This window comes from Mandrillus leucophaeus, unplaced genomic scaffold, assembly GCF_000951045.1.
Source record: "Mandrillus leucophaeus isolate KB7577 unplaced genomic scaffold, Mleu.le_1.0 Scaffold59, whole genome shotgun sequence".
Taxonomy (NCBI): Eukaryota; Metazoa; Chordata; class Mammalia; order Primates; family Cercopithecidae; genus Mandrillus; species Mandrillus leucophaeus.
In genome coordinates, this window is record NW_012106363.1 from 4,961,056 (window position 1) to 4,972,706 (window position 11,651).

The 11,651-nt window shown below is 47.0% G+C and overlaps 2 protein-coding genes across 2 annotated transcripts in view; one reads left to right on the forward strand and one right to left on the reverse strand.

Moving 5' to 3' along the window:
- The window catches only part of SNF8 (SNF8, ESCRT-II complex subunit), a 26,064-nt gene extending 25,158 nt beyond the window's left edge, over nt 1-906 (forward strand). Inside the window, exon 9 of the mRNA XM_011999319.1 lies at nt 655-906. Within this exon, the coding sequence (XP_011854709.1) occupies nt 655-792 (138 nt within the window). The 3' untranslated portion in view covers nt 793-906. The remainder of the gene's footprint in view (nt 1-654) is intronic.
- Nucleotides 907-2,198: 1,292 nt separating this feature from the next.
- Nucleotides 2,199-11,651, reverse strand: part of UBE2Z (ubiquitin-conjugating enzyme E2Z) — a 40,786-nt gene continuing 31,333 nt past the window's right edge. Inside the window, exons 6-8 of the mRNA XM_011999382.1 lie at nt 8,860-8,972; nt 6,813-6,903; nt 2,199-4,288 (exon numbers count right to left, since the gene is read on the reverse strand). Coding sequence (XP_011854772.1) covers nt 4,118-4,288; nt 6,813-6,903; nt 8,860-8,972 — 375 coding nt within the window. The 3' untranslated portion in view covers nt 2,199-4,117. The remainder of the gene's footprint in view (nt 4,289-6,812; nt 6,904-8,859; nt 8,973-11,651) is intronic.

Below are 11,651 nucleotides of genomic sequence, written 5' to 3' on the forward strand. Positions count from 1 at the left end.
TCTCAGGCCGGGCGCGGTGGCTCAAGCCTGTAATCCCAGCACTTTGGGAGGCCGAGATGGGCGGATCACGAGGTCAGGAGATCGAGACCATCCTGGTTAACACGGTGAAACCCCGTCTCTACTAAAAAATACAAAAAAACCCTAGCCGGGCGAGGTAGCAGGCGCCTATAGTCCCAGCTACTCGGGAGGCTGAGGCAGGAGAATGGCATAAACCCGGCAGGCGGAGCTTGCAGTGAGCTGAGATCCAGCCATTGCACTCCGGCCTGGGTGACAGAGCGAGACTCCGCCTCAAAAAAAAAAAAACAAAACAGTGATCTCTGTGTTGTTTCTGGGAAAATGGAGGCAGTGATTTGCTGAAGGCCATACAGCAAATATTTCTGTAGCCATGTGTTCTTTCCACTATATCCCACTATGCTAGGCTTTACCCCTCTTCCTCAGCAGCACAAGTTAAATGACTTCGTAGCATTTTTCACATTCAGGCAAAGGCCAAGGCCAAACAGCTCATTTAGTTGGTTGTGTAAATGTCTGAAGGCACTTAGTAGATTTAGTTTGAAAACCTCATTGAAGCCAAAATAGGTTTGGGGGTTGCTTACCTACCCTTTGTCTACGGAACCTCCCTGTTCTCAAACCGCTCTTCTTCCCTTTTCCCTCCAGGAACACCTGCTGAAGGAAGGGTTGGCGTGGCTGGATTTACAGGCCCCAGGGGAGGCCCACTACTGGCTGCCAGCTCTCTTCACTGACCTCTACTCCCAGGAGATTACAGCTGAAGAGGCCAGAGAAGCCCTCCCCTGACTGCGTGTGGAACGGCACACAGCAGCAGGCAGGGAGGAGGAGGAGGGCAAATAAACCTGGGTAGTTTTGTTTATAAAAAAAAAAAAAATAGAAAAAGTTCCAAGTTTTTCTTTCTTCCCCCATTCTTTTATTTTTGAAAAGTGCCTTCACATTGCATCTTTATTGGAGAAGACCTCGCTCATTCAGTAAGGATAATCTGATTAACACAGAAAACGGCAAGCACATATAAAATGATTTGTGCAGGTCATCTGCAAGTTCATGGAAGAGCTGGGCCTGGAATGCAGGTTGTTTCCTGGCCTGTCTAGTCTTTGTAGCTGTGAGACATAGATTACAGCCTATGCTAATTCAAAAATTTTTAATAAAATGTTCCTTATCTCAAACTAGCTGGTCCTAATGGATCAGTAAATACTATTCACTCTTTCAGCCTCTTCTGGTTTCCTCTAGGTTATGACAAAGTTAGCTGTGAGTGTGAAGGAAATAGAAGTCAATGTCCAATCGTGGCTCAACTGGAGGAAAGAAAACAATGGACTCTGAGGGGCATCAAACAATAGTTAGGGAATGTTCTATTTTCTCAAATTCCCTACTAGCTTTCTCACCCTCCTGTACTAGATTGCCAGGTCCCTCTAGCCTCAGTAGTGGGAAAGGGAGTCATTTACTGAACACCTACCCTGTCCCATTTTACATACAGCTCACTTAAATTTCACCAAGTAGGCAGCCTTCAGCGTCACAGGTGATTGAATCAAAGTAATTTGCCAGGGGCCGCCAGCTTCAGCGGAGCCAAAGCTGGAGCCTAGGCCTATTAACCCGAGCCCATGCCTTCATGTATCACTGCACAGTACAGAATGGCAGCACATACTGTGTGTAGACATTTTTCTGCACACATGGTCAGCGAAGAGTAAAAGCTTCTGCATCAGAAAGCAAGAATCTCCTACAGCAAGTAGAAGTGATGAGGGAAGAGGCCAGAGTTGTTTAAGGCTCCCAAAGTCGTTAGTCTAAAGGCTAAGATCCTTAAAAAGTGCTACTATACTGGAAATCTGAAAACTCAATGGTTTTTCCATACTGAGACCCTTCCTTTAGCAGGATATAGCCTGGGCCCATCTCTACCTCTGCCTGTCCTTGTAGGACATGCTCACTCCAAGTTCTGGAATAGGTCTTTGAAAGCCGCTGAAACTAAGATGTCACTGACTACCAGAGGCTTAAAAAATGAACCCCATTTCCAATGAGAAAACTTGTCCTGCTCTCCCCACCCGGCCCCGCCCTTCCACCATGTTATGCAAATCTTTGGCTTCCAGACAATTCACAGCACTTTCCTTCTCCCTAACAGTTCCAGGCCTAGGTGAGGTGTAGTTAACAAGATGATCCCACTCCTCCTTTACACAAGCCCTCCCATGCCCACAGGCACTTCCTCCTTCTGCCAAAACAAACTTTATTGCACCAAAAAGGAAAAAAAAAAAAAAAAAAAAAGAAAACTTCATTTATATACAGTCAGATATAAAGACATCTCTTTGACTCCTGTGCATATATTTCCTCAACTCAAGATTAGGGCATAAAAGTCAGGCTGCTATGCCAGACATGCTCTGCCCTATGGCAGGGCCAAGGAGAGGATTGTCACTTGAAAGTGGGAACACTTAAATGGATGACAGACAACACTGGACCCACAGACCAAGGGCATTTTTCTAAGCCCTGGAGTAGCTTTAGGAATGGAAGAGGGAAATTGGAAGCAGGGTCCCTTTTCAATCTTCATGTGAAGAGACCCAGCCTCTTCATGGGTATCCAAGATAAACTTCCGTTCCCCAAGCCCACCAATCCCTGTCCAGTTCCTTTGCTTCCTGCCCTCCCAAGTAGGACATTCTCCTTTTTGCCCAGCCCTGCTTTGCACAGATCCTCCAAGGGGAGTCCCATGATCCACAAGCCAGAGACTTTCATAGCAGCGGGCAGGGCAGGTACACACTATCCTCTCCCTTATGCATGACTGGACACTGACTGAGGCCCTGCATCACAAGAATTGCCAATACCCACTGGGAGCCATAACAATAAATCTGGAAGTATGGGGAGAACATATCAAAAAGGGGAAGGATGGATTCCCTTGATGCCCAGGATTACAGGGCACCTAAAGCACATTTTTTTTCTGAGCCAACCAGCTAAAGGATCACTGCAGCTAAATACAGAGAAGCAACACAGCCAGGCAAACACCCATCAGAGTCAGTGACAAGAGCAGCTGGGGGCACAGGGGAGGCGGAAGGAGAAAGAAGGGGAGGAGCCTCCAGAGCCCCAGCCCTAATCCCCTCTGCCATTGGCTACCCTTGCTCCCCACAAATCCCTGGGGTTGAAGTGAGGAGGACTACAGGCTGGGGTGAAAATACACAAGGACAGCCCAACAAAATACAATGACTAGCATCAGTCTCCCACTTACTCCACCCTCAAAAGAAATACCCTCATTGTGACTAGTATTTATGAAAATCTGTAAGACTATTCTATGTAGTGGCTCTAATCCCATATACACAGCAGCTGCCTGTGCCGGGAACTTTTCAAATCAGTGATTGTGGGAACAAACATATTTTCAGCTTCTTACGGTGCCTATGCAGGCTTTACCAAGACCTTGGTTAAGTCCCAGTCACATTTACCTTCTGTCTTACATCTAGAAAAGGGTGAGGAAAGGGGGGAGGGGAGAAAGGTGCTCAGGTGCTAGGTAAAGCTTACTGATCAGCAGCCTAGACTCCACCACTGTTCCTTCTCTTTGGTCTGTCTAGAACAGTGACTATAAATTAGGAAAAACAAAATTATGCTGGCCTGTGGGAAATAATGGGGGAAGGCAGGCAGGGAGGAAAAGGGCATTGGGAAGCCCTGCTTCAAGACTGAAGACAGACAAATAGACAACCACCCAGACTGCTTAAGTGTCACAGACAGCCCCCACCCCAAGCTCCCTTCCAGGTATCCCCATAAATCATTTGGGCACAATCCCTCTTGGAACTGCAATTTCCGTCTTCTACTTATCCCTAAGGAGCTGGCCCTGTGGAGAGGTGTGTTGGTTGTTTTGTTTTTGCCAGAGGCCCTCGCTCTAGGTGCTCCTGTAAAGGTACCTTGGCCCCTGATATGGGATGAACAGATGAACGTCGCCCCAGATGCTCCAGTGCCAAGGAGGTCAGACCAGGAACAGGCCCCCCACTCCCACACCCTGGGATCCGAGCTTGCTTGGTTCTCGCCATCTTGCAGGATGACTTCGAGTCTGGAGGGAGATACACAGTGCCTCTCCATCCCTGGGGTGGGGGGAAGGAATTCTGCTGGGACTCTTGAGTTGGGGGGAAAGGGGAGATGGGAGCAGGGTCTAAACCCTCAGGCTCCCGTGAAGGTCTGTCTCTGTCCCAGATGAGCTGCTATCAGAGTCCATTTCTGCATTCTCATTATGGAGCCTCTCCAGCACTTTCTGACGAATCAGTCCCAGGCGCATCAAGAGGGACTGGTAGTCAAAGTGGCCCCGCTTCTCTCCAAAAGGGTCCTATGGGGGAAAGGAGACAAGGGGATGGAAGATTCAAGTTTGGGTGTCTGATCCTAGAGAAAGCAGCTTCGGGTTCATGTGAAATGCAAGCTCAACTTCTGAGCCATGGGAGCAGGAAGGCCTAACAGCATAGGTAGTCCCGAACAGCAGGCAAAATAACCTTTGCTTAAAAATATGACACCTAGGCCAGGCGCCGTGGCTCATGCCTGTTAATGCCACCACTCTGGGAGGCTGAGGAGGGCGGCTCCCCTGAGGTTGGGAGTTTGAGACCAGTCTGAACAACAAGGTGAAACCCCGTCTCTACTAAAAATACAAAATTAGCTGGGCATGGTGACGCACGCCTGTAATCCCAGCCACTCGGGAGGCTGAGGCAGGAGAATCACTGGAACCTGGGAGGCGGAGGTTGCAGTGAGCTGAGATCAAGATTGCACCATTACACTCCAGCCTGGGCAACAAGACTGAAACTGTCTCCAAAAAAAAAAAAAAAAAAAAAAAAAAGACACCCTTACTGCCCCAAATAGGTGTAGCTTGGGCTAGAGTGAATATGTATTGGTATTCCTCAAAAGCAAACCAATATCCGGAAGAAGGGACAGTAAGGGTGAGATAGGGAAGAGAAACTCAAGACCAGAATTATAAAGTATACCTATGTTTTTAATTAACCTCATAAAAACCACAGAAAGTAAAAGTTGCCTTTTTTTCTCTGTACTCAAAAATGGCAATTTGCTTTTCTAAGGTCACAGGCAGGTCTAGAACTCAAGAGTTCTGACTTTCAGATAAGCACCTGTACTCCTCCCCAGGGACTTGTCACTCCATTCCTGTCCAGGTTTCTGGGCATTGCTCCAGGGCCACCTAGCCTTGATCTTAGTCCTTCTCATTCTAGAACAAAGATCCCTAAACATTTTACAGAAAGGTTTAATTGCCCCCAAAGTCTCAAAAACAACTAGTTGAGTGGATGGTATAAAAAAGTTTAAAATACTATATAGGGACTTAGGCAGCAAAGTAGTGCGACAGCCCCCAAAAGGTACACAACTTTCCCTCTCACATTGTTTGCTTCTCTCACAAGAACTCCTTCCACACTTCTACCCACACATTACCCTCATCCTGAGTGGGATGGCAGTGGGTGCTAGTCACAGTCACTGGGACTACAGCCTGCACTTCTCATTCATGAAAGTTAACTCCCTCATGACTGAGCTCCACATTTATCTATGAAGCTGTCAATTCTACAAATCTTCTTTCATCCATGGCTCCAACTCCTCTAATTCTCCTTCTGCCCAGATGCTGTCCCCCTTCCCATCCCTCATCACCAGTTGTTTTTCCTTTACACACTGGTATCGCTAATGCTGTTGGATACCAGCAATTAGAATTCCTGATGGGGAACAAACTAGGACATATGTCATTGATACACTCTCAAAAAGGCTTTAGGAGACAACTTAGTCCTAAGCCAGCCCTGCCCTTTGTGCTTAAATGAGACAGGTGGGTGGAAAGTCCTTGAAGGAAGGAAGGGAAAACTACCATTTATAAGTAGCACTGGAGAGAATAAGTCATCTCCTCCTACTGCTGTTGGTGTTGGGTGGGTGAATAGACATAGTACGAGAGCTGGAGAGAGCCTTAAGAAATCTTAAGTCAGTTACCCAAGTTACCCATTTTTTTTTTTTTTTGAGGTGGAGTCTGGCTCTATTGCCAAGGCTGGAGTGCAACAACGTGATCTCGGCTCACTGCAACCTCTGCCTCCTGGGTTCAAACAATTCTTGTGCCTCAGCCTCCCAAGTAGCTGGGATTACAGGCACGAACCACCACATCTGGCTTATTCTATTTTTAGTAGAGGCAGGATTTCACCATGTTGGCCAGGCTGGTCTCAAACTCTTGACCTCAAGTGATCTGTCTGCCTTGGCCTACCAAAGTACTGGGATTACAGGTGTGAGCCACTGTGCTGGGCCCCACAAGTCTCCCATTTCTAAGCAAGACCACCAGTAAGATGATCCAAATACACAGAACTGATTCTCCAGGACAGGAGAATTCTCATCCTCTTACCAACCAGGTGGTAAAGTTTACATTAGTCTATCAATAATGTGTTTTTGTTGTTGTTTTTGCAGACAGAAATCTTGTCCTGCTGCTCAGGTTGGAGTGCAGTAGTGCAATCTCAGTTTACTGCAACCTCTGCCTCCCAGGTTTAAGCATTTCTCATCCCTCAGCTTCCCAAGTAGCTGGGATTACAGGAATGAGCCATCAAGACTGGGTAATTTTTGTCTTTTTAGTAGAGATGGGGTTTCACCATATTGGCCAGGCTGGTCTTGGACTACTGGCCTCGAGAGATCTGCCCACCTTTGCCTCCCAAAGTGCTGAGAGTACAGGCATGAGCCACTGCACCTGTCTATCTACAATTTGGTCAACGATAGCCTCCTTCCTTAAAACAAGCCCAAATTCTGAGTTCTTATTGGAAGCAAAAGCACACTTTTGCCAGTAGAGGCAAATGAACAATGGCCAGCTATAGGGCTTCTACAATTAGCAGCAGGGGTTGTATTACCTGCATAGTTTGGCCTTGAAGGTGCAGGCGATCTTTGCAGGCCACCTCATAGAAGTCATAATACTCCAGAAAGGACTTTTCCATCACCCCTCTGGAAAACAAGCAGAAAAGTTAAGTCAGAAACCTAGGGGTACAGATCACCCCTTCCTCACCTAATCGTTTTTTGTTTTTTTTTTTTTTCCCGGATGGAGTCTTGCTCTGTCACCCAGGCTGGAGTGCAGTGGCGCAATCTCAGCTCGCTATGACCTCTGCCTCTCGCGTTCATGCAATTCTCCTGCCTCAGCCTCCTGAGTAGCAGGGATTACAGACATGTGCCATCACGCCTGGCTAATTTTTGTTTTTAGTAGAGATGGGGTTTCACCATGTTGGTCAGGCTGGTCAGGAACTCCTGACCTCAAGTGATCCACCTGCGTTGCCTCCCAAAGTGCTGGGATTACAGGTGTGAACCACCACGCCTAGCCTCCTTACCTAACCTTAATGCCAAATTAAACACCTACCATTCCCAAGTCCAAATCTGTTTTCTACAAAGATCTTTTTATTTTATTTTTTATTTTTTAAGTTTTTTGAGACTGAGTCTCGCTCTTTTGCCCAGGCTGGAGTGCAGTGGCACAATCTTGGCTCACCGCAACCTCCGCCTCCCGGGTTCAAGTGATTCTCACGCCTCAGCCTCCTGAGTAGCTGGGATTACAGGTGCGTGCCAACACACCCAGGTAATTTTTGTATTTTTAGCAAAGATGGGGTTTCAGCATGTTGGTCAGGCTGGTGCTGAACTCCTGACCTCGTGATCTGCCCTCCTTGGCCTGCCAAAGTGCTGGGATTACAGGCGTGAGTCACTGTGCCCCGCCTCTACAAGGATCTTTAAATGTAAAATGGAAAAAGGAACATCTAATTGCCCGTGGTTGACTTCCCCGACACGTTGGGAATTATGAGAGTGACTGTAAATACTCATCATTTGTTTTCTTTTTGAGGCAGGGTCTTGCTGTTACCCAGGCTGGAGTGCAGTGGTGTGATCACAGCTCACTGCAGTCTCAACCTCCTAGGCTCAAGCAATCCTCCCACCTCAGCCTCCTGAGTGGCTGTGACTGCAGGAGCATGCCATTACACCTGGCTAATTTTAAAATTTTTGTAGAGATGGGGTCTCCCTATGTTGCCTAGGATGGTCTCGAACTCCTGGGCTCAAGTGATCCTCCCGCCTCAGCCTCCCAAGCACTAGGATTACAGGCGTGAGCCACCACCAGGCCAGTACTCACCATTTGAATCCCAACTTCAACTCATGACTTGCTTCACCTCAATTGTTTTTCATAGGCCATCCCTAATCGCAAACCTTACTCAAAATTCTCCTAGAAATTTATTTATCTAACCCTGACATTGCTTATCCAGTTTTGGCACTTAAACTTCAGGCCGGGCGCAGTGGCTGAAGCCTGTAATCCCAGCACTTTGGGAGGCCGAGACGGGCGGATCACGAGGGCAGAAGATCGAGACCATCCTGGCTAACACGGTGAAACCCCATCTCTACTAAAAAACACAAAAAACTAGCCAGGCGAGGTGGCGGGCACCTGTAGTCCCAGCTACTCGGGAGGCTGAGGCAGGAGAATGGCGTAAACTCGGGAGGCGGAGCTTGCAGTGAGCTGAGATCCGGCCACTGCACTCCAGCCTGAGTGACACAGTGGGATTCCATCTCAAAAAAAATAAATAAATAAATAAAAAATAATAAAAATAAACTTTAGCACTAAGAAATGAGTTTATTATGAAGTGCTCTACACATTTGGCTGGAAAAAAGTACATCCAAGCCTTCATCAAACTGGAAACTCCCTGAGGGTGTGGACTGCCTTTCCCAAAGGCTTGGCGTTCTCCAACACAGTAGCTCTCTGAACTTTCTCTTGGGTAACCCTCAGCCGCTTGTTCTTTAAAAGCAGGAACCACATCTTTCCTTCTTCTCTATCTCCCTCTGGTGCCCAACACTGTCTCTGCCCCAAAGTTCCTCAAAGGTGCCAACTACCCAAGTGCCCCAAAGGAATAATACCAAGCAAGCCCTCTTGACACATACCGTAGGGGTTCAGGACAGGGACACTTTCCTTCCATCATGTCACAGACTGCAACTCTGATGGTCTCGTGCCGGATACATTCATTATAGTTTTTGCTGTCTCCTGGATGTCTCTCCTGTAATGTAACAGATGCCAGAGTATCCCAAAATTTAAGCAAAAAGAAAGCCAATGGGAAGAGACTTCAAGATTAGTATGGGGTATGTAAGCCAGTCATACAAACTAAAAAATACCTTTCCCACTATATGGCAGATCCATGAAGAGCAACCACACCTTTATTTTTGACACCATTCGCCCCACCACCCTCCAAATATACCACCAGGTTGCAGGTCATTTGGCCTATAACCAGCAAACTAGATCCACATCATTTTCCTGAATGTCAAGTGAAAGGCCTATCAAGTAAAGATTACGAGGGAAATAACCAAACATAAGAATGATGGTAGGGTTGCTAAGCCTTGTGGCATGCACCAGTAGTCCCAGCTACTCAGGGAGCTGAGGTGTGAGGATCACTTGAGCCCAGGAGTTTGGGTTCAGCCTAGACAACAAAGTAAGATCCTGTTTTTTCAGTTTTTCTTTTTGGAGACAGGGTCTTTGCTGTTGCCCAGGCTGGAATGCAGTGGCACAATCATAGCTAACTGCAGCCTTGACCTCCTGGGCTCTAGGGATCCTCGAACTCCTGGGCTCTAGCAATTCTCCCACTTCGGCCTCCTGAGTAGCTGGGACTAAAGACATTAGTCACCACAGCGGGTCCCAAGTTTGTATTTTTTATTATTTATTTGTTTTTTGAGTTTTGCTCGTCGCCCAGGTTGGAGTGCAATGGCACGATCTCAGCTCACTGCAACCTCCGCCTCCTGGGTTCCAGCAATTTTCCTGTCTCAGCCTTCCAAGTAGCTGGGATTGTAGGTGCCCGCTACCATGCCCAGCTAATTTTTGTATTTTTTAGTAGAGACGGGGTTTCATCATGTTGGCCAGGCTGGTCCTGAACGCCTGACCTCAGGTAATCCACCCGCCTCAGCCTCCCAAAGTGCTGGGATTACAGGTATGAGCCACCGCACCCAGCTTATTTGTCTTTTATTTAAAAAATTTTTAAGAGGCGGGCTCTTGCTTTGTCGTCCAGGCTGGAAAGTGGTGGCATGATCAGAGGTTACTGCTGCCTTGAATTCCTGGGCTCAAGCGATATTCCTCTCCTCAGCTTCCCAAGTAGCTGGGACTCAAGGTGCATGTCATAATGCCCAGCTATTTTTTTTTTTTTTTAATTTTTTCAGTAGAGACAAGGTCTCACTAGGTTTCCCAGGCTGGGAAACACTTGTCTTTTTAGGGGGAGGAAAAAAAAAAAGAAAGAAAGAATGATGGTGGGACAAAAAGGTATAAATGAAGTGAAGAGTCTCAGCGTGGAAAACCTTTAGGCACCAACAAGTAAAGGATGCTTCCTGGTTAACCCCTTTACCTGTTATATGTCTCTAGGGTCCCACCATCATTGAACCAATTATTATAAATCAGAAGTAGGGCTGGGCCCGACGGCTCATGCCTGTACTTCCGACACTTTGGGAAGCCGATGCAGGCGGATTGCTTGAGTTCAGAAGTTCAGGATCAGCATCGGCAACATGGTGAGATCCCGTCTCTATAAAAAATACAAAAATTAGCTGGGCATTGGTGATGTGCACCTGTCGTCCCAGCTACTCAGGAGGCTGAGGCGAGAGGATGGCTAGAGCCCAGGAGTTCGAGGCTTCAGTGAGCTATGACTGTGCCACTGTACTCCAGCCTGGGTGACAGAGCAAGACTTTGTCTCAAAGAAATAGTAAAATTAGAAATAAATCTAGCAGAAGCAGAACTTAAAACTTTCAAAAGATAAACTTCAACTTTGGTCTAGAAAGCCAATATAAACAGGATCTCACTATGGTGTGAATGGAAGGGGAGTACAGCCTCCTCTTTACTTCTTCCTGTGCTCTTCTCTTACCACCAACCCCAGTCAATTAGAGCCGTGGCCTCTGATAAAAGCAGCTGATGGGCCAGGCGCGGTAGCTCACACCTGTAATCCCAGCACTTTGGGAGGCCGAGGCAGGTGGATCACGAGGTCAGGAATTGGAGACCAGCCTGGCCAAAATAGTGAAACCCCGTCTCTACTAAAAATATAAAAATTAGCTGGGCGTGGTGGTGCGTGCCTGTAAATAAATAAATAAAATAAAAAATAAAATAAAAACAACTGCAAGTCATTGTAGAAGTAAAAAATAAAAAACACAAGGCTGGGCATATACACCCGTAATCCCAGCACTTTGGGAGACTGACGTGGGCAGATTGCTTGAGGCCAGGAGTTCAAGACAAGCCTGGCCAACATGGCGAAACCCCATCTTTACTACAAATACAAAAATCAGCCAGGCGTTGTGGTGTGTGCCTGTAATCCCAGCTACTTTAGGAAGGCTGAGGCACTATAATCGCTTGAACCTGGGAGGCAGAGGTTGCACTGAGCTGAGATCACACCACTGTACTCCAGCCTGGGTGACAGAATGAGAGTCTGCCTCCAAAAAAAAAAAAGATAAAACCTACAAATCAGCTCCTGCTAATGAGGTCTATTTCAATTAGAATCTCCTCCTGAAATAACTGTTTGGAGAAAGGATGGATTAGGGAATAATTTTAGTTAACTTTTGAAGCCAGACTCGGTGGTTCACGCCTGTGATCCCACCACTTTATGACGTTGAGGCAGGCTGATCACCTAAGGTCAGGAGTTCGAGAACAGCCCAGCCAACATGGTGAAACGCCATTTCTACTAAAAATACAAAAATTAGCCAGGCGTGGTGGT